The 23621-nt window shown below is 38.3% G+C and overlaps 2 protein-coding genes across 8 annotated transcripts in view; one reads left to right on the forward strand and one right to left on the reverse strand.

Moving 5' to 3' along the window:
• The window catches only part of LOC131681961 (odorant receptor 85b-like), a 48964-nt gene extending 41569 nt beyond the window's left edge, over positions 1-7395 (forward strand). Inside the window, exons 3-7 of one of the 3 annotated variants that reach the window (XM_058963081.1) lie at positions 6113-6628; positions 6696-6795; positions 6857-6958; positions 7036-7191; positions 7277-7395. In XM_058963081.1, the coding sequence (XP_058819064.1) occupies positions 6474-6628; positions 6696-6795; positions 6857-6958; positions 7036-7191; positions 7277-7333 (570 nt within the window). In that variant the 5' untranslated portion in view covers positions 6113-6473 and the 3' untranslated portion in view covers positions 7334-7395. Of the gene's footprint in view, positions 1-6112; positions 6629-6695; positions 6796-6856; positions 6959-7035; positions 7255-7276 lie in introns of those variants that run through there. The other 2 variants (XM_058963080.1, XM_058963082.1) reach the window with 2 other exon arrangements.
• The window catches only part of LOC131681959 (1-acyl-sn-glycerol-3-phosphate acyltransferase beta-like), a 28749-nt gene extending 5467 nt beyond the window's left edge, over positions 1-23282 (reverse strand). Inside the window, exons 1-2 of one of the 5 annotated variants that reach the window (XM_058963074.1) lie at positions 22857-23282; positions 22524-22752 (exon numbers count right to left, since the gene is read on the reverse strand). In XM_058963074.1, the coding sequence (XP_058819057.1) occupies positions 22524-22550 (27 nt within the window). In that variant the 5' untranslated portion in view covers positions 22551-22752; positions 22857-23282. Of the gene's footprint in view, positions 1-5731; positions 5756-7019; positions 7160-7294; positions 7595-22523 lie in introns of those variants that run through there. The other 4 variants (XM_058963072.1, XM_058963076.1, XM_058963077.1 and 1 more) reach the window with 4 other exon arrangements.
• Between the last annotated feature and the right edge of the window lie 339 nt (positions 23283-23621).

Raw genomic sequence — 23621 nt, forward strand, 5'->3', positions numbered from 1 at the left:
TATTGTAAAGTGCAATATTTTATCATGAAAACGAAACTGCATTTTTTATATTGTTCACCGTGAAAGTAATTTAAACATAATAAAAAGAGTCAATTCATGAAAAACCCAAATTTTTAATATAACTTTCTCAGTTTTCATTTTTTTCCAACCTATCCTTCAGATGTTTTTCAGAATTTTTGAAGACGAACATTTTCTTCTAATACATCAAAACTCTAGCTTTTATTGTTCAGAAGATATAAGCACTTAATATTTCAAAAAAAAGATTTTTTTAAATCAATTTTATGAAATTTTAAAAAATATCGCATTCGCCATTTTTAGACCTTATTTATAGTTCAAAAAGATTTATTTTTTTTGCCCCAAATGAGTGATATTGTTATTCCAAACAACCCCATTTTTGGCGAAAAAGTGCTTATAACCTTTCAACGGAAATAGCTAGATATATGGTGCCACGAAACAAATTATTCGCCTTGAAACAATCTTAAAGTTGTCTGAAGACTACTTCAGTTTTAAATGATTACAGCAAAAGTTATTGCAATTAAACTGTATTTCGAAGAAACACCCTAAGTTCCGACTTTAAATTTGTTGTAAAATAAAAAGTATTACAGATAGAGCTTAAATGTCTTTAGAAAACTTTTCCAAAATTTGTCGTTCTACAACTTCGCTGAAGGTCGTTTGGCTCTAGCTAGAATGATTAAAAAGTTAATTTTTTGATCTAGGTAAAATTAGAACCACCCTAACTGTTTTTATGTTTTAACAAAAAGAGGGGACTCATAAACTACGAAAACTTCTCCAAAGACTTAATAAGGCTAAGTTGTTTAGTTTTAGTAAAATCTCAAAATTCCTGCTAAATTTGCATTCTGGACCACTGCGCAGCGGCGAATCAAGGAGGAAGATCCGTTAAGAAATTTTAAACTAGTTATAATTTTAAAGTAGCAACCCCTTACTGCATACTCCTACCTAAGCCTATACAAGCCAAAAAAAATTGTATGTGTGTGTATGTATGTTTGTGGAAAAAAAATGTCACCTCTGTTTCTTAGAGATGGCAGGACCGATTTGCACAAACTTAGTCTCAAATGAAAGGTACAACCTTCCCATCGACTGCTACTGAATTTATTGATTGGACTTTCGGTTCCAGAGTTATGGGTTGAAGAGTGCGACCACACAGCAAATTCCCATATAAACTGAAATAAAAAATTCTCAAAGGGGAGAGTAAGGGAAAATTTCAAAATCGAATTTGCATTTTTGATGCCAAATGACTTTAAAATGCATAAAACGTTGAGGTTTGATGAAATCTCGAAAAAAAAATTTATGACGAAAATTGACTGTTTTTGCCTTTCTCATATAGAAAGGTTATGCAATTGCTCTAAAAATTGTCAGCCTAATCCCGTTAATAACAATTAGTTCCACATGTTTTCGCATAGTGAGCGCCAATAATTTTTTTGGATTATAGAGGTTTTAACCTTAGAGTCATTCGCCTCTTTTCGGGTTAGAGAAATCTCTTTTACAAAAATTTCTAACCCTATGTGCGGGGTTGGGAATCGAGCCCAGGTGAGCTAAGGCGCCAATACTAATTTTTCAACTAAGAGAGAGAAATAGAAATTAGGTGTCTTTTGCAAAGTCATAGAACAGGCATTTTGCAGTAATTTTGCTGAACATGTCTATATTATATTGCACACTTTCCACTAATTTGGACTCCGAACTTGCAAAGTGCGAGTAATTTAACTGCTACTGAAAGATGTGAGCTGTCAAAACACGTGTATTTCAAGTGGCAGAGACCGACCAGTCGAACTAACCAGTCTATGAGAAGAACTTAATAGAAGAATAGCAAATGCGCAGTGCGGTTAGAATCCAGTTTTTAGTGCCATAAGCAATATCTCTCTTCATTCTTCATTCACAGTTAGTGTTGGCGCTCTTTATGCGGCCAAGGGTGGAACCACAATTTTCCAAAGAAAATATGGCTTATTTTATATACTATTTTTTTCTAAATATGCTATTTAGCTAAACTTAACCATTAATTCACAGTTCCTGGGAATCAGGTACACTGAAACTCCTATTTACGAACTCGTTTTTCTACGCAATATTCGATTTACGTAACTTTTTTATGAACTAAATTCGAAATATCGGCGACGTAAAAAAATTTGAGTTCGTACAGCGCAGTATGTAGTGGTACAATTTAACATATTCTTAGCTAATTATTACTAATAAAAACTGAGTATTTTCGGAATAGGGCTAACGCGTATATGACGGAAATCGATGTTTGGTGCCATTTTGAAATCCAAGGTGGCGATTTCCGGTTTAGATTAATTTAGTATAACCCCGAAGATATAAGCATTTTCGGAATGGTGTTGACGAGTATATGACGCAAATGGATGTTTGAAGCAATTGTGAAATTCCGGTTTAGATAAATTCTCTATACCCCCAGTTCAATGGATATTTTCGGAATGGAGTGTACATGGCAGAAATCGATGTTTGAAGCCATTTTGAAATCCAAGATAGCGACTTCTGGTTTAGATAAATTCACTATAACCCCGGAGAGGCATAAATACGTTAGGCATACGGACGTTTGGCATACGTACGTTAGGCATAATGGACGTTAGGCATAAATACGGTAGGCATAATGGACGTTACCCGATCAGAATGAAATAACAAGATTATAACAGAGGGCAATTTTTGTAACAAATTGTGTTATAAATTAGGTCTCGTTAGTAGTTAAAATAACAGAAATTTATAACAAGTTACAGCGTGAGATATAGTTATGAAATATTTCTGTTATGTGTTTCTGATCGGGTAGGTATACTATATGTTGGGAATAATGGACGTTAGGCATAGTTCCATGTAAGTTAATTAGTTTCCAAAACACCTTGGACGATAAATGTAGCATATTAATAAACTGATAAATCTGATCAGAATTACTTGTTTTATGCTTATAATGGAAAATATTCGAAAATAATTAAATTGGAACGGTTATAATAAACCTAAAATCTATGTGGGGCATCATGTGATTATATTTGTCACATTCTGCTCCATTTAACTTTAACCTGAATTTATGTTAGTAGGTATGTTAAAACCATTAACGTAGATTAGATCCCGATTTTATTTGTCACTAATTTGCCTGCCTTCAATTATGTCTACCACCGATTTTGTTTGCTTTTTGAACCGATTTTGGCGGGTGTACCCCATTAGACATAAATACGTTAGGCATACGGACGTTTGGCATACGTACGTTAGGCATAATGGACGTTAGGCATAAATACTTTAGGCAGAATGGACGTTAGGCATAATGTACGTTAGGCTTAAATTATCACTTCAAGAAAATAATTTTTTGGCGGTGATGGCCTAGAATGATAAAAGCGTAAATGTTTGAACTTTTTATATGTGGTCCCGATCAGAAACACATAACAGAAATATTTCAAAACTATATCTCGTATTCTTACTTGTTATAAATTTCTGTTATTTTAACTACTAACGAGACCTAATTTATAAGACAATATATTACAAAAATTGTGTTCTCTTGTAATCTTGTTATTTCATTCTGATCGGGGTAGAATTACTCTGGAAGGTAAACTCGATCAACATTTTATTCTACTGTATATACTAGAATAATCTGAAAACCGAATGCGTGATATGCGGAAACTCAGCTTGCGTTAATTTCTCTACATACAACCTATAAATTCCAAATGACTAAAATAGCAATTTTCTTTAGACTGATATGAACACTGAAGAAGACTACAAGTAATAGTTGAAATACTAGTATCTGATTGATGGTGAAAAGCCACTGTTTTTCATTATTATTAATGTAGTGACATCTTACGAAGATTAATTGTGACATTCCGCCAAGTCGTTCAAAAAGTGTTGAAATTTGTAAAAAAATTGTAATTCAACTTGTTTTTTCTATCTTTGATAGTACTCCTAACGAACTGTCTTTCGCTTTTTCAAATAAAAAAACACGAACTTAGCTCGTTTTATCACCATAACTTTGTATATAACCTCTTAAGGTCTAAATAACGCACATCAACTTAGATTAGCTCTTACATACATGTATGGTGCAATTGTCCAAGAAAAAATATGTGCTCTTGAAGAACAGCTCATGAAAGAATATTGCAGCTTCAATATTGATTATCTCCTATATTATTAAGTTCAATGATTACATTCTTGAGGCCATTAAAATAGAACCATGGAAACTGTCTGATACGAGAGAGTTTATTTGTGTACTGTGACGAGGTACCGAAACGAAAAAGGTATCGTCAGAAACGTAAAATCTGTAGCCTAAGGCTGATGCTGTACACAACCGTGCAAGTTTCCATAGGCTCCAAAACTTAATGTTTGTTCATTATTTGGCTTTTTTTGAATATTTGGATGCAACTGTATTGATTATACATAAAATAGGCTTAGAATGTGCTTGTACCAAACTGTTGACTTAAATCAAGAATACTTTCTTCATCTCGGCCACGAGAAAAATAGAAAAAAAAAACCAGCAGTTGCAAGGGATAAATATGTCGCATGGTATTTTTCATTTTGGAGTCTCGTTAAACCCGAAAAAACAAGTGTAGGATTGATATCTTTATAATAACGAAAACCTTGCGATTACTTTTATATTTTTGTGAATTATGCCTATCGTCCATTATGCCTAATGTACTTATGCCCAACGTATGTATGCCTAACGTACTAATGCCTAACGTATTTATGCCAAACGTCGCGCATCCGATTTTGTCAGCCTTATATGAAATTCCGTTTGATGGACTCTAACAGACGAACCAAGCCAAATTTGAGTCCTATCTTCAGCTTATTCTTATCTCTTATCTCAAAAATGCAAAATGTGCAAAAGTAAAGATATCAGTTTTCAAATGTTACACTATAATTTAACCTAAATGATCATAAAGGAATTTTGAGACTGTCAGACGACTAAACAAAAATATTTTAACAACTTCGTTTTATTAAAAAGAAAGAAAAAAATATGTGTCGAATTTGTCAATATCCCTGTCAGCCTAAAATTCACTAAGAAGCTGAAAAACGGGTTTTCGCTGTATATAGGGGTAGATATGGTGATGATATGGTTATAGACAATTTTGCTCAACCGTAAGTCGCCATTTTGGCTTCAAAATGATGTCACTCATCGATTTCCGTCATATACCCGTCAAGCCCATACAAAGTATACCTATATTGTTAGACTTATCGATAAGATTGCTCGACTGGCAGTAGCCATCTTGAATTTCAGAGAAGCTCCAAAAATTTATTTTCATCATCTACTCATCAAGCCCGTTCCAAAAATTCCCATATACAAAAAATTTTGTGTACCGCTTTGACGAACTGAATTTTAATAAGAATCACATTCTTATTAAAATTCCGTTCGTCAAATATTTCTCGGCTTGCTGTTTTTCAATACTTATGCTTCTATTGGCAGTATACTTGAAAATTAAATTGAATGATATTCCAGTATTTCGTGATATAAATCAAGCCTAGAACTGACATAGGAATGGATTGATTCCCCGAATGTATTTGAATGTACTCTAAACAGACTGCTTAATTATGTAAAACGAATAAACATGCTCAGTCCCTAATTATAGTGCAAGTTTTTCGGGAATAATATGTACTATTACGACTGTGCACGCAGGTCTGGCAAGATTCACACGACTGTCATAAACGAATGAATTTAAAGCTCGCCAAAGCAGTTAGTTTCTCAGTTCTGATTTTGATCACTTACGGAAATGTTTTAATCGAAATAATTTCAAACCTGAGCCATGAAGTTGATTCCAAAATTTCTCACATTTGGAAGCTTGCATGAAGTTTTTCCCGTAGTGATTCGCCTGCTGAAAAACTTCAGAGCATGGGACGAACGTCGCCGCTTCTACGGGTTATATGCATTTTTCCTTTTCCATTTCTGTGTCCGTCTTATGCCCATCATCGTCTATCTGGATACGAGCGATCCGCCGGTCTTGATCAGGCACCTAGGCGAGTTCGTTTTCGTTGCCCTGCTATATCCGGTGTTCTTCGCCTATGTGTGGAAGCTACCGAAAATAGTGCTGCTAGTGGACATCCTTCAGAAGGCATTGGCACATCGTACGATTAATCTTAGATCCATTATCCGTAATTAATCAAATCTTTCATAACCTAGATTGCCACCCGGAGCAACCACGGGAATATCGAGACGTAATCGTCAAAACCAACAGATTTGTACGGAACATTTGTAGATTCTACTTCGTTTACGCGGGCAGCAACATCCCCGTGTACATATTCGTCCCACTTTTGCAGACCTTCTACAAATACTACACCTGGAGTGACTCAACGCAACCATTCTACTTCAAATGTCCCAACAAGTAGGGGCCCTAAATTAATTGCTTAACCTCAGTGTGAAACAAAGTACTATTTACAGGTTACCATACCTGAGTCCATACAACGTTTGGCACTACACCATCTGTCAGACGCTGAATGCGCCAGTTGTTTTGCTGAGCGGAACATTTCTCGCCATCAAATCAATGGTCTACTACAGTCTGATAAAGTACGTCTCGCTGATGTTTGAGCTGGTAGCCAGACGCATTCGGTTACTGGATCAGTTGCCCTGCGGGGCTACTCGAAAGCATCGGGAGCGGGAGCTGGATGTAGTCATTCAGCAGCATTATTTGGCCTTGAGGTAAGTATGATGTACATTGTTTTTGTTTTCGCAGTGAGAGTTAATTAAGTTGTGATTCAATTAACAGATGCGCTGAGCTCCTGGAGGAACTTATTAGTCCAATTTTGCTGGCCCAATTTCTCGGTTGCGTTCTCGTGTGGTGTCTGCTGATTTTATATATAACAATGGTAAACAGGGCTTGATGATGAATTAAATTATTTGAACATGATTTTTTTTCAAATCTGATAGAATATTGATAACATGGGAGCAATCAATACATTGATTCTATGCGAAGTTCTGGCCTTTGAAATGTTAGCATTCTCTTTCTTAGGATCGGAATTGACGCATGTTGTAAGTATTTTTGATTATTGTATTTACTTATTCCAATAGTCACATAACGTAAGTTAATTACCGATAATTATTTCCAGAGCTACGGCATTTCAGATGAAATCTACAGCTTCCGCTGGTACGACGCCCCGATTTCCGTGCAGAAAAAGGCAATGCTGATTTCCGCCCGATCCCAAAAAATTGTCGGTGTTACGGCGTTTAAATTCTACTTTGTTAGCATCGAACAATTCGGCAAGGTAATGTTCCGGAACGTGACTAGCACCATTTGTGTGGAATGTACGTCGATAAATGACCACTGACAACAATTATAAATCATTTTAGGCAGTTCAAACAACCTACTCATTCTATCTGGTGATGAAAAATCTCTTCAATGGTTAAATTGCTGCAAAAATAAACTATGAAATTGCATTCTTTAATCGCCTTTAATGTTCACTTGTGCTCATTCTCCGATTGAAACCGCACAAACCAGCGATAGCTAATTAGCTATATTTGTTTCCCGTTACTTTCGATGGTTTAATTTCTCAGCGAAATCACCACTTCGTTCCATGACTTGAGGCAGTAGTAAACACCACACCACTTACTTAAACGACAACGTAAACACGCTCTATTTTTACACGACCCGACGCAAGGCAGCAAACGAACTGAAAGTAGTCGCGTCGCGACGCAAAACCGACACCGCGCGTAAGCAAAACAACAAAATGATCTGACTTGTTTTTGCTTCCCTCCCACTATGTATGTGATCTTCTATACACATATGCATACAGCAGCAACCGGTGGAATTTAAGCCGTCCATTACGTAATGACAGATAGCAATATCTCCTGTTCCTGATGAGTACCGGCTAACAGAGTCCGGTTGCCTTGACGACGCACGTTTAGATTAACCTTGAGAGAGCAATTAAACAGCAAATCGTAGACAGCCGTGCGTCTCCACCAAGCACAGTTATCGCCATCCATGCAAATCGGGTTAATAGATATTGTAAACAAACTTTTGTTTAGCTGATTACTCCTAATTTGTAATAATTTCAGCGCGAAAAACTTGTACAATTGCTAGTAGGAAAAATACAGATGGGGATTACAGTGCCTTTTTCATGAAATCTCACTCTGCAGCGGAGTAATGAGCGAAATAAGTTTGTTTACAAAAATCTCTAAACATTTTCAAGAAATAATAATGAAATTTTCAACAGTAGGTCGAATTTGATAAAAATTTAACCGTAGAGAAGTTTCGAGAGACTGTTTTCTTATTTCATTTAGGATTTAGGTTTGGGTCATTTGCCTCTTTTCGGGATAAAGAAATCTCTTTTGGAAAATTCTCTAACCCTATGTGCGGGGTTGGAACTCGAACCCAGCTAAGCTGCGTACAAGGAAATCTATTTACCAACTACGCTATGCCCGTCCCCTGCTTCAATTTTTTATTTTTTGAATTTTCAATCGTAGGTAGCTCGATGATATGGTCAGGGCCGTCGAGAGCCGCGTCGGGCCCCCAGGCGGGTATTCCAGTTCGTTGCTACAGAGAATCGTAGATACGATAGCTTAGATTTACATCTATATCGGAGATAGTGCAATAGAAGTACAGATGCCTGATCTGTTGAACACAATAAAGTACGTCTACTTGGAGAAATTTCTTTCTTGAAAATATGTACCTGTGATGCTCGTGTGTTGGAGATGCGTTTAGCGGTGTATAAAGAAAAAACTTCTTCCCTTTAAAAGGCGTCTTGTATTATGGAAATCAATCTACTACTGTAATATGTAAACGATCTGTTCACTGCAGCAATCCTACAGTTATCAACAAACAACCAATTACCTCCCATTTTTTCCATAGGTCCGATTTATTTCAAACTTTCTGAAAATGAAGTACTACTGAATAATTATGTTTTGACAACTTTGCTTGATTGAATCCTCTCCTACAACCCATAATGCCCGCACCTTGCCCCCTCTTATAAGTTTTAAGGCATTATGGGTTGGGGCCGACTTGAGTTATTTTTAACTATATTTTTAGAATTTTACAAATGTGCATCTTGGTACAAAACAAAATTAATGATTTAATATTTACACATTTGAGACACAGTGTAAGGATGCCAAATCTTTTCAAAATCCCGTAAGGCCTCCTTTTTAAAACATTTGTCCGTTCATGCTTTCAGATACGATTAAGGGTTGACTCAGAGACTAATCGACGCCACCAACTCCCAAAGAAACTCTAAAATGTTATGGTACATTGTTTGCTAGGACTTTTGAAGTAGCTCTCGGAACCTTCTCGGAATGCTTCTTCGCGTTGAGGTCCTTGATATATTGAGCTGACGCCGGTGAACATGTACAGCCGAACGTGGCAATATCCTTCAAGTTGATAAATGGTACCTCAGAAGAATCGAATTCTCGTATACTCGTATACGAACCTGGTAAAACATTTCTTGAATGTCGGCACCCACAGACATTTGATACAATCGGAAATGGAAGAGAATGCAGGGCAACGACACTAGCCTATCCAGACCCTTCAACCATACGGAATCGACCGATATGTCATCTACCTTGACTCCTGTATCCCTGATATCGCGAACTTTGCCGGGTTTATCCGCCTTAGTTACCATATACCATACTCTGTGCGGATTCGCCCTCGATAACTTATCATCTGTCGCTCGTTGTGCGCATCTCTAGCGTATCGAAACTGTTTCGAAGTACGATATCATCTTGTTTCCACAACAGTCATTTCTCGAATCTATCCACGAAGCATTTACTCTCTAAAAGAATTTGTGCGCATTGATCTTCATTCGACGTCATTGAATGCAGTACTTTAACACACCCTTGCTCGACCGCAAAAAAACTGCTCCATTGCTGCATACAGCTCACTGTTAGAATTACATTCGCAGATATGGCAACTTGGCCGGTTCGTCCAGCTACCGACCGTATACACACCACCCGAGTCTCATCTATCTCTGCTATTTTGAACTTTAGGCTGCGTCCTGCAATCTCGAAGCATACCCTTTTCGAGTCCTTCTCCCTTCGAGACACGCTGCCAGTCCAATGAAGGCAAAGCGCCTGGGGATTACCAAGCTGCATTGGTAACTCGTCTACAATCAGCGTCAGTGTAGATCCTTCATCTAAGTAGGCAAAGATATTTATAGCTTTATAGCTCCATCATTGAAACTCTCTCGGCCTTCTGCGTGACTGTAGGAGAGAATGGTGGGTGGTGATATTGACAACCATCGACTTCGCTCCGGTTGTTGCTGAGGGCCGTCTTAAGACTACGCAGAGCCCCTGGGCACTATTGAGCTGAGGGGCCCCTTTAATTGAACCGGTATAAGCAGCTGTCCAGTATGGCCAGGCTCAAAAATGCTTCCAATTTACACATGTTCATTTCCGGCCCGCAGCTAGGGGCAAATTTGGTGAACGGTATCAGCACTGAATGCCATCTCCATTTTCACCTTCAGAAAATGTTTCACATCACCTTATGCGTCTTTTGCGAAAAGGCCGGAAACCAATAGCCTTTGTATTTGGCTGGAGCACCACTTCTTGCTTCTGCGACTCACTCATCTTGATAGATCACAGTTTCTTTTGTCCTTCAGACAAGTCACACAATATGAAAGGAACTGTTTTTATCACTCTCAGTATGCTGAGTAGGTATCGTGACTGGTATTTTTGGTGGTTCGAAATAGCAATTTCTTCCATTAATTTGTTCAAACCAAACAAGATACATATTTGTGAAGAGTCACCGAAAATGTTTTTTACTTAAATTTATTTCTGAAAAATATTGGGGGAGGGCTTTAGCCCTCTAACCACCCCTCTGGCAACGTGCCTGGTTCATTTACATAGTTTCATTTGGTGTTATTCCTGATATGATGTTTTTTTATTCTGATTATAGAGGTTTTAACCATAGGGTCATTCGCCTCTTTTCGGGTTAGAGAAATCTGTTTTGGAAAAATCTCTAGCCCTATGTGTGGGGTTGGGAATCGAACCCAGGTATAGGTGAGGTACATTTTTGATTTTATATTACGACGGACGTTTTGGGCATTCGTTATAGCGACCGCTGCGGAGATACGCAAAACGTGAACTGGTGCAATTTAAGTAATAATAACAGTATTATAAATCAACAAATAGGTGTTTCGAAGGGGTGCGCGACGTTTGGCATAAATACGTTAGGTATAATGGACGTTAGGCATAATGGACGATTGGCATAATATACGTTAGGCATAATGGACGATAGGCATAATTCACAAAAATATAAAAGTAATCGCAAAGCTTTCGTTATTATAGAGATATTGATCCTACACTTGTTTTTCGGGTTTAACGAGAGACTCCAAAATGAAAAATAGCATGGACGAAATGAAGAATTTATCCCTTGATTTAAGTCAACAGTTTGGTACAAGCGCCTTTCAAGCCTATTATATGTATACTAATCCAAATATTTAAAAAAGCCAACCAAACATTTAGGGTCCAACCCTATGGAAACATGCATTGTTATGTACAGCATTTTTCGTTTTGGTTCCTCGTTACAGTACACAAATAAACTCTCTCTCGTATCAGACAGTTTCCGTAGTTCTATTTTGATGGCCTTATGAATGTAATCATTGAACTTAATATTATAGGAGATAATCAATATTGAGCAGCAATATTTATATATTCGTTGAATAAATAATATAATGCATCATTCTTTCTTTCATGAGCTGTTCTTAAAAGCACATATTTTCTTCTTTGACATGTATGTATACACCATACATGTATGTAAGAACTAATCTAAGTGGATGTGCGTTATTCATACCTTAAGGGGTTATATATAAAGTTGTGGCGATAAAATGAGTTAAATGCGTGATTTTTAGAGGGTTTTCTGCAAATTTTATTTGAAAAAGCGAAAGACAGTTCGTAATGAGTACTGTCAAAGATAGAAAAAACAAGTTGAATTACATTTATTTGCAAAATTCAAAACTTTTTGAGCGACTTGGCGAAATGTCATAATTAATCTTCTTAAGACCGATGTCTTCCGTTTAATTCCACTATATTAATAATAATGATAAGCAATTGCTTTTCACCATCAATCAGATATTAGCATTTCAAATATTTCAAATTATCTTCAGTATTCATATCAGTCTAAAAAAAATCTATTTTAGTCGTTTGAAATTTATTGGTTGTACGTAGTGAAATTGATGCAAGTACCACGCATTCGGTCTGCTTCTTTTATTTGAGTTCAGATTTATTCAAGTATATACAGTAGAATAAGATGTTGACCGAGTTTGATCACCTTCCAGAGTAATTCTACCACATCCAAAATGGTCAAACATTTACGCTCTTATCATTCTAGACCATCACCGCCAAAAATTTATTTTCTTGAAGTGATAATTTATGGCTAAAGTCAATTATGCCAATCGTCCATTATGCCTAACGTCCATTATGCCTAATGTATTTCTGCCTAATAGGGTACACCCGTTTCGAAGACAGCTATTAACATGTTCACTATTCGATATTAGAAGTGTTTAATACCTTAGTTGGCAAGTAAAGTTTGTTTAAAATTGTTTTCAAAACGAAAGATAAAAAGTTACACGGATCAATATGACCGGCATAATTCATTTCAATATCAGCAATGTTAAACAATCGAAATAAAAAAGATGCCTGCAGCGCATATCCTCAAATTCACGCCCATTTTCCGGGATTAGAATAAATCAAATCTAGGGTAAGGCTATGGTTGATACGTCTAACCACTTTCATAAGGGCATTTTAACTTCTTTTTGGTAATTCCGAGCGTTTATCTTCATGACGGCTTTAAATTGTTTTGATAGGGTGGAGTGTAGAGCAAAAACAACATTGTTCGTTCTATGCCAGTCTAAGACTTACCGAGTACAGGGAAACATACCAAATCCGGCCAAAAAGTATCGAGTCTTCATAAGACCTCAAGAAGCCACGTTTGGAGGCTTCCAAGTGGATTTGTCCGTTGACAGATCCAGATGTGACAAAAATAATAAATATTTTGTTACATCCGCAGATTGCTTGCCAAACAATGTGTTCTGAATAGTTGGCCAAGGTCCGTTGCCTTTCAATTGTGTATACGTATTGTACCAAAATTTTCATTGTTTTTGTTAAAAATAAATTGAAACATGAATCGAATTGTTGTATTGACGTTTGAATTGATTCAATAGTTATGCAGTGCCTCATGTCCTGCTGCTGTGATGCTCTTTAAACATCTTGATTCCATGAAATACGGTGCAATGTGCGACTTCCAGCTGCTACCGATCTAATACTATCCATACACTAAGAATTTATGAACGATTGAGTGCGACTATTCTTTGAAATACAGTGTACAGAATGTTTTCATGTTCATCCTGGTCCTGGCCCAGCGTTCCCATGCTTAAAGACGGCACTGTTGTTGCTGCGACAGGTCCGTCGCCTATGGCTGAAGACGCAAATCTTTTCGCCATAGATCATTCTCGATGAGGACTTTGAACCCATTGAACTCACGAAGACGGTGGGTGACCCTACTTACCACAGTAGTGACACGCAAGCGATTTTGTGTCCTTACTTTCGGCCGTGTGTTTCACGACTTGTCTCTGCTGGCTCTTTTACCGCATCATGCTCGTACAGTACAACACTCGATGCGTCGTGAACAATTTCAGCCATTTAATTCGAAAATTTGCATTCCTTACGCTACGTTTGTATCCAGCCCGCAATAGTTTTTGAATTGATGGTAGCATTCCTACTACCTCCTGTAAGAATGTGGGATTCGCCCAAATGCGCTCGTTCGTTGGCAACTTCTATGTGATCACACAATGCTTGCACTGACATGCCATACTCAATGAATCCTTCTAGTTTGTCTGACTTGTGGGTGAGCAAGTTTATGCTCCTGCCGTTGCTTCGTTACTGCTAACCCCGCTGGTTAGCCGAGTTCGGTGTGGCTGACTGCTAGTGGGACGAGGCTTTCTCCCACTGCGCCTTCTGCTGTTGAACCCAGCATTCGTTAACCAAATTTTGGGAAAAGCGGTGACTCACACGGTTCTTCTGGGACCTAATCTCCTCCGCTACGGTGGAATTGAGCAGTTTTGGTTGTACATTCAGGAACCTCCTTGGAAGCTATACTTCGACGCGCTGTTTCTACAGCTCTTGCTTATCCACTACACGTCTCATCATGTGAGCTACGATCCGAAACGCTGATGATGCATTAATAAGCGCAGAAGTTCATGTTTACTGATGAGGAATATTGAACCGAAGCTTCCCAAATGATAAATTTTTTTTGGGAAGGACCAAAATTATTTGTGTATGAGGACACAATACTTAACATAAAAGTTACATTAGGCGTTTGTGTCTCATCCCAAAAGACAGCTTCGGTTGAACATTCCTCATCAACAAACATGAACTTCTACGCTTATCGCCGAGACATCAGTAGTAAGGTATCAGGCAATCGTTTTAGTGTCTTTTTGGTATAGATTTATCTAACTAGCATTAAGTTGGTGTTAGTTACTGACGAGGGGAATCAATAACGCTAAAAAAAACTTTTGGAGGAGATGTTCGACTACTTGAAGAAAGCTATAAAGTTTGTTTTGCCACAATTTGAAAAACAGTATCAATTAAATGGAAAGAATGAATAACAATTTCTTTTGTTCTTCTGGCAAGGCACATAATATAAAAGTAATTGTTTTTGTCGTTCGCTTCGCACTGGCTCGGGCAGAAACAGTGTCGTGACCGTTGTCTTTGATATTCGAAATAACAATCTTATTCAATATTTTCTCATTAATTTATTCAAACCAAAAAACGAGATTCTAGAGTCGCCGAAAAACATCTTTTTTCTTGAATTTATTTTTTTGAAAAATTTCGAGGTGGGAGTGCTTTTGCACCCGTGCTCCCTATTTGGCTATGTGCCTGAAACTATCCGACCTTTTAAATACCAACACTGAGATCTCGCATTTTTATAATACCGTCATCCTCTTAAACCCAGAGGCGATTTGTTTGCCTCCCAATTCAAATGTCAAAACGACACAACACCTACGCAGCTGGATACGTCTACAGTTCATATAGTCATGGTTAAGCGGAGACAATGACGGAAGTCAACGGAACATGTCAAATGCCGCAGTCAAACGAGCATGTCGTAACAAAACGTTTTATTTGGCATCCGTGTGGAGAAGTTCTGTATTGCAATTGTTATAATAATAAATTTACTCCTAATGGCGTTTTTGCTTGACCCGAAACTGAGTCAGGTTCTAACCCCAACCGCTGTCAGTTCATACATTTTGACAGCAGTTGGGGTTAAAACTGACCCAGCTTCGCTTCAAGCAAAAACGACATAAGATAAGGCACGATAACAGGCCTCTTGCTCTTCCTAAACTTCTCTACTAGGACCTGCCGAAAATCTAAAGACAACAATCAACCATCCCTCCCAAATTCCTTTGCATGCTTTTCACAAATGTTGAAAATAATTGTACCTTAAAGACCGTACCTAAACCATGGATTCTAAATCTAGCTGCGGTTAAAAAGCACATTTTATTTTTATTTGTATCTCTCTTAACAGTATACGTAGCTATCTTGTCCAGAAAAAATCCAGCAACACTATAAGTTAACCCTTTTGTAAATATTAAAACTCATGCTTGATAAAACTACCAAGCAGGAGCTGATTCACTATTGAGATTAGGACAAATAAGCTCGCGATTATCTTCTCTGCTATTAGATTTTTTTATTTTGTTAATCAGCATAGAGAAGTCAAAATAAATAAAATAACACTTGCTCTCAATACTGACAATGAAAGCGTTCTACTAGAGAACATTTCTCGACAAACATATGATTACGGCCTAAAAGCCAACTATCAATATCCACTTTGAATGAAAATTCCGGACATACCGTTACTAGTCGAACACAGTTCACAAGTGTTTATGAAAGAGAAAACTTTTCTCTTTCGTTTACTACCAACATTTGTGATTGGCGTGTAACGGTTTGTCCGGAATTTCCATTCAAAGTGGATTTTGACAGTTGGCTTTTAGGCCGTAATCATATGTTTGTCAAGATTTGATTAATTCTCAAGATTTTGTGTCCGCCTAACTAGTAACTCAACGCCAGAGAAGACGCAATATCGAAATCTGCCGAAGGGATTCAAAGTCGAAAAGTGACAGTCCGTAATGAGACACTATAAAATTAGATGAATCCGGTGAATGAACTTTACAATAGTAAACAACACATACGGACCAGCTGAATGCGCGGTACGGTTGTCGCTTTAATTTCTGCTATTTTCGTCCTGCACGAGCTTCACAGTGCAAATGTTTATTCGCACAAGCACGATTTAATTCCGCTCATCAGCCCGCCTGTATCACAAAAAGGTTAAATGGTATCGGAGTCATTCACTCCACTTAATAAAGAACTATATATGAGTACAATGCTATGTGCCGAATCTGCTCAACTTTGAGAATCGAATCACGTAGCGTTGTGACGACATATTTGGTACCATATTATTGACGCAAAAATTTGTAAAATTTGTTATGAAATGCTTGGATCTGTGATCCCGGCTCACTGACGCTTAATTAAACTTTCTTCGACAACTTTAGCTAGCTGGACGCTTCGAAGAAGGGACAAAGTCCTTGAATTAAATAAATTTTTCTCCGAGCCCGCAAATTCGAATTAAACAAATATGGAGCTAAAAGCGATATATCTTGAGCGTTTTTTCAAAACGCCATATCTGCAATGAGTTACTCTCTTTGTTTACTTTCTCTTTCGATTTTTACGGCGTCACTATAACACTTTTCACTTATTTTACGGTACAGATCGAAAGGCGGTGGTTTTAACTAGCATATTATGCAAAGGGTTGAGGGATAAATGTTAAATCGACCGAATTATTACGAGAGGAAGTAAACAATTATTACGAGAGGAAGTAAACAGTCACTGTAGATATGTTTTTTTTGAAAAACGCTCAAGAAATCACGATTTTCTCAAATGAAAGGTATAGTATTCTAATTGAATGCAAACTTTATTCTACTTTTTTCACCCATGGGATTAAAGCATTAAAGTATTACTTCGTGGAGGGTCTCGTTGTGCTTTCATTGCACCTCTTTCTTTTGCTCACGAGTTTTACGCAGTTAACTTGGAGCCGCACTTGATCCACTCGATCTTTGAGCCACTTAACTCCCGACCTTCGTTTTGCTTTCCGTCATTCTATCCATCTACTACGCTGTTTAGGCCCTTTGCGTACTTTCAAGCCATTTAGCCCTACAATCGGTAAATTCATCCTACTCCAACTGAGAGTTTCTCGGTGACGGAATTTCTCTCGGTACCGATGTCCATTTTCTGAGCCATTAAACTCTACGCTTCGTCGCGGTCTACTCGATCTAGTTCCCAGCGGTAGACCTAATCAGAGTTAAAAATATTCAAATACATTGAATGAAAATTGATCATATTCAGTCGCATTCATTTTCAATATTCAGTGACGCAGCTGAAAACGTCAAACGAACATCCATGTACATTTTCATTCGTCTCCGATTATTACACGAAGCGACCGTGCAGCAACGAATCAAACGCATCAAAGTAGGCCCTGGCACAATGTAAGCGATGATGATTGTTGTTTCATATGCTTTACCGGCATTTGAAAACATTTTCCTAGATAATTAGTGAAATGAATATATTGTACGATGTTCAACTGAATGAATAAGGATGGATATTTGAATGAATATTTTTTCTATTCACCGCGAGTCGCGTCAGGTTCATTTTCAGCCGTCAAAAAAGAGCTTCGATTATTTTTAACTCTGGACCTAATCTACTCAACGGGTTAGTCGGTTGGTGCCGAGGTCTGTCCAACGATTCCAGGGGTGCGTGGTTTGCGGTTCACTGGTGCTTCGACAACCCGCCACTGGCTGTTCGATACGAACTACTCGCTCTAGTCCCCAGCGTACAAAAAAAATCGAAGCGTGTATCTCGACGACCGTTTCCTGTGTCGATATGGGTAATTTTAGAATAGATCTTGGATCACCATCTTGGATTTCAAAATGGTGTGAGACATCGATTTTTTGACATCGACTCATATAAATTGTACCGAAAATAGCCATATTGTTCGGGATATAGAGAATTCTGCAAAACTGAAAGTCACCATTCACCAGTTTTCAAAATGGGATCCAAAATCAAGCTCAGGCATCTACTCGTCTTGCCCATTTTATAACACTAAGCAAATGATCCAAACAAACTTTTGAGTAGATTTTCATTGGCACATAAAATATTTAGTTTGCAGAGCAGAAAATAGGGGTCGGTTTGCTACGGCAATCGAAACAAACATAACGTGCTAATAGAGCACACAACACACTGCACGTCGGGGTGTCGGCGACAAAAGACCAGTGCCGGCAACCAACCACATGCTCCTTCAAAGTAAATTACAAAATCGAAATTTCAGATTATAAAAGATTTTGTGGAGTTCATTTTGTTTACATTATTGACACATAGCTTTTTGGTTCTCTTTGCCATGAGCCAGTACCACGAAAGGTGTAAAAGCGTGGAATAACTGCATTTTCAACTTACTAACTTCGTCAATGCCGTACAAAAATACCCAAGTCTCTTTAGAAACGCATTCCCCTCCTTCTATTGCTAAATGAATATTGTAACTCTATAATAGTATGTGGTATGAACTCATAAAAACACTAAAATCTCTTTGTAAAATTTTGGTCGTCTGTATCAGTAGGTTTCGCAATAGCAGGAGTAGTGCTACAATTCTGCTGATACCAAGATTCCTTCTTTGGTAGGAATCGAACATACTATGCCTGACTAATCAGACCAGTGCCTTACCATATGCATCATCACACAAGAATAATGGAGAGATTTAGATTTGAATGCCTTCTTGCTCAGTGCCGTGTTTCAAATTTTTGAGAAATGAGAATTTCTGCGGCAACGAAGTTTCGTAATGAAATTTGTACTGCATTCATTATATGATGAAATTGGATATATGTGACCGCGCAGCTAATGCTTCTGAAATGTTTGTTAGGCAACACTTTTGAAAAAGAATTGTTATAATATTTTGAGGCAATCTTGTCAATATACCTGGGCTTCCGTAATGAACCTAAGGGCGCGTACTCTTGGGTGGTGGATAAGAGTGGGAGATCCTAGCGAGTGCTGGTTCTTTGATCTCTGAATCTCATGAGTAATATCCATTAGATCGAGTGTTTTGGCGAACAGATGATATGGATGTGTTTGCGTTTGAATGGAGTGACATATTGGTTCAGCTGGTCGAAGACACGTTTGATCCTGGGCATACTGATCGATTCATTCTATAAAAAGATCTATAAAAGACTGAAGGTGGGTGTTTTTATCTCTTAACTCGTTCGAACTGTCGCTCTGGCTCGTGAAGATGGCGAGTAATTCTCGTTTATAACGAATTGAATCCGCTGGTTTCAGCAACACAATCTCTTATGGATGGAACCTCTTTCTTAAACCTACTGTTCAGCCACTAGGTAATGCTTAATTAGCCCGACATAATAAACTGAAATACTTAGTTTTTGAAGAAATCCAATCCACGCGAGCCATATCATTAAACACCAAATGGTAGTTCAGATGCATATAATATCTATTTCTTTCTGTATCTAATACATTTCCATCTACTCAATAGTATAGAAAATATCTATATTCACCACTTTATAGATCAAATTACTCTGCCTCAACATTATTGAGACATGCTAAAAATAATTTATATTTGTGTTCTAACTCCATCTATCTTTGCTTGACTTATTTTTCCTTTTATTCCTATATCCTAAATCACATACATACTAAACTCACTAGCACAATAAATTGCATATTCTCTCACATACACTCACAATCTCTTCCATTTTAAACGTACAAACGGTCGTGGCCTTCACAATAACACAAACCAGGTCACAAACGCGAACATGCAATTGCAATCATCCACAAATACTGCGCTCTCACTAACATTAAAACATCCCGGTAATTAAGTGAATGTTTTAGCACTTAAAAATTTATGAACGCGGTCTCGAGCATTAACCCACCGCTTGCACGATCATGAATCGGTCCTGTCCGGAAGTCATTACCTTCGATCCTAGCAGCCTAGCTTCATGCTTTCAGTTGGAACCGTTAAAAAATTTACGCTTATATACACTAGACAACACGTTCCACGGCGACATGATCGGGAACTTTAGTAAAATTGGAGAATTCACTCTTTTCTAGCATATGAACTGTATACTAAAAATTAAGTATCATATTCACAGTCCGCGCGCGATCATTCAACGGCATGCTAATGGCCACACGGCTATAGAAAAAAATTATGCACGCGAAGTTTCCACACGCTAATGCACGCGACAAACACGTTAAAATACAAACGCTCGAGTCTTTCGCGATCATCCACGCACACCTACGCCCGCGATCTCACAAACAGGATAACACCCCGGTGACTAAGTGAACGTTTCAGCACTTATGAATCCACAAACGTGGTCTTAGGAGTGAACCAACAAACGCCCGTGTTCGTGAGATTATGAACCGGTTACATCCGGATAACATAACAAAACATCCAGGAGATCAAGTGAACGTCTCAGAACTTATAAATTTTCAAACGCGGTTTCAAGCATGAACCTACAAACTCCCACGCAAACGCGATCATGAATCAGTCACTTCCGCAGTCTCTATCCTCGGTTTCAGCAGTCTAGGTTCATGCCTTCAATTGGACCAATTAAAAAAAGAAAACTCTCATATCCACTGGACAACACGTTCCATGGCGACATAACCAGGAACTCTAGTGATATGGGGTAAGTAATTTCCTGTCAGAATGTGAACCGTACACCGAAAACTAAATATCAAAATGCCGATCCGCGTAATCATCCAAGAACACACGTGGATATGTGAATAACCACACGATTACAAAATCGAGTTTATACATGCGAAGTCACATACACACGACAAACACGTTAACATATGAACGCTTATGCCCTGCGTAATCATCCACGCACACCTACGCACGCGTTTGCGCAAACTTGATAACACTCCGGTAAACTGGCGAACCGATAAACGTCCGTGTTCGCGCGATAATGAATCGGTAACGTCTGGAAATCTTTACCCTCCGTCCTGGAAACTTAGGTCCATACATTGAGTTGGACCAGTAAAAAAAATGAAGCCCATATCAACTAGACTACACGTTTCATGGCGACATGACCGGCAGCTCTGGTAATATGGCATAACTCACTGTCTTCTAGCATCTGAATCGTACACCAAAAATTAAGTATCAAATTCACGGTCCGCACGCGATCATCCAAAAACATACACGAATATGCGAAAGACACAAAGTTATAAAATAGAATTTATAAGCGCGAAGTCACATACACGTTAGCACACGCGACATACAACGGTCGAACACGCTAACGTACAAACGCTCGAACCCTTCACGATGATACACGCGATCGCGAAGTCTCTACAATAGCACATATCTTAACCGTACAATGAATATCACATTCAGAATCACGGTCCGCTGCAATTGGCTTTAAACAGTGTTTTAGTGGGTGAAATTTCCCGTCTCGTCTGCAATTGTAGTGAGTGATTCGGACGAGAAGCGATTCCGAGAACCTAACTGTACTGCTCCAGTAGGACAAATATTTTGAGGTAGTCTTGTCAATAAATTTATTGACAATATTCGTTCTATGTACAGGGTCCGCTACATCATCATCGGTTTTATGAACGAATTATTGAAAGAGACGATTCTATCCTTGAGTTGGAGAGCTCTTTAGTATGAAGTTTAACTTTCCAGGCCATATCACTGCGAAAATCACTCAAACCTTCGAATCTTAGCCGTTGTAAAATGCAACATACCAGACATCAACGCATCCTACACACCAAATCCAACTATGATTAGATTCTGGACCAATATTTAAATAAAAAATACCCACTTTTTGTCAATTTATAGAAGAAATTAGCTAAATAATGCCAGGTATCTATTACGGACCTAAATAGAAAATGGAAAATTAATTTCTTGTTGATCCTCATCATTTATTTGTTTCAACCTATAGGTTTCGCAAACAAGCAGTTAAGTGTGAAATTAACGTAATGACGGTACAGCAATCAGTCAGCTAGATCATTATGAAGCGTACTGTTAAATACTTTATGATGCAAGGATATTTTTGTCGAGAACAGTTGCACCATTTTCCCACAGTGGACTATGGAAAAAAGCAAAACGTTCGACAGTGCAGCTATACAAAACCGGTGTCAGTCCAATTTAACAGTTGTGACCTGCCACGATCCGGCGATTCAGAGTGTAAGGCAGTGGTCATATGTTCGAGGTCCAGCTAGAATTTATTCCTAATGGGTCAGTAGGTTCGTAGAACTTGATTTGCACATTAAAAAATCCGTTGTAAAATCTGTCGAAACATAAGGTCTAGCTCCGAAACAGCATGTAATACCAATGTTTTGCTTTTTTGCCAAATTGTCACAGTCAGTCAACGCAACACTAAAAGAATAAAATTGGTCAATTCATTGAACGAAATGTAACTGTTTGAAGCGCTCTCTTAATCCAATACGCGTTTATTGCATATCCATGTATATCCCTGATCCGTCTTATTATACAAAAATATCTTAACTCCGTGAACAAGCATTGAACCAGTTAATATAAATCGCACCCACGTAACAATTAAAGTGCACCTACCTTTATTACATTAATCATTGCTTCCATGGCTTGCTACCTCGTTCCGCTTGCCAGCCTCACGTGAAACAATTCTACGCTCTCTATGTATACGATAATATATTGAAACAACCCCACAGCACACTGCGACTGTCGCAGTTAAAACTGTCGCATTGATTTTTTCCGATACCCACTATTATTGCCGTTGTTGTACTTCATTTAATCATACTACTCATAAGTTGACCTAAATGCACTTTTTGTTAGAGTAGAGAAAAATCAATTCTCATGTGCCGCACTGTTTACTTTCGGTTCCGTTGTTTCGTCGAAACTGTTCACACCATGCTCATCAACACTTACGATGTATGCAAAAACTTCGATGAATATCACAATGCACCAAAACACAAAAACATCAAACCAACAACTTTTCGTGCCTCTTTCGGGACAATGTGTTTGCCTTTGGCTTTGACATTCGAGTTCCCCGACGACGACATCGATGGCCACTTCCGCTCTCGACGACGTCCGTCGCTCCTTAACTCTCTCGTTTGAACATTTCACTGTACTACTGTACCATGCGAACTTGCCGTCGTCGTCATCGTCGTCCCTAACTTCCTGTAGCAAACCGGCTCTGCCGTGCCTACGTGTTTGGCACAGATTCGGCACGCACGCGCACGCTCCCCGGTCGAGTATCTGTTCTATTGTAACATTAACTTTCGCTCAACGAAGAGAAGTATTGTCCGTAGTCGAAGGTAGCACTCTATTCCGCGCCACGAGTAAATCGCGAATGACACAGCGTTGTGCGGCTTGCGTAGCATCGGTGGATGATATCCCCTTTCTTCTCCGCTTCTCTCCGACCACATGCCGGCTCAACGAACGATAACGTTGATTATGGGGTGGTGGTATCTTGCAGAAACAATGTGTGGCATTGTATAGAGTGACGGTTTAGCAGTCAAAGAATCACTATGAAAATGTAAAATATTATTATTTTAGTTTTTAAGGTATAGGTAGTCCTCAAGTGGCGTTAACTAAAATGTTTAGTTCTTTTCCAAACGGAAATGTATTAATCGTAAAATGTGGTTTTGATTGAGTCAGTTTCTAACCCTATTTGACGTCAAAATATATGAT

This window comes from Topomyia yanbarensis, chromosome 2 (genome assembly GCF_030247195.1).
Source record: "Topomyia yanbarensis strain Yona2022 chromosome 2, ASM3024719v1, whole genome shotgun sequence".
Lineage (NCBI taxonomy): Eukaryota > Metazoa > Arthropoda > Insecta > Diptera > Culicidae > Topomyia > Topomyia yanbarensis.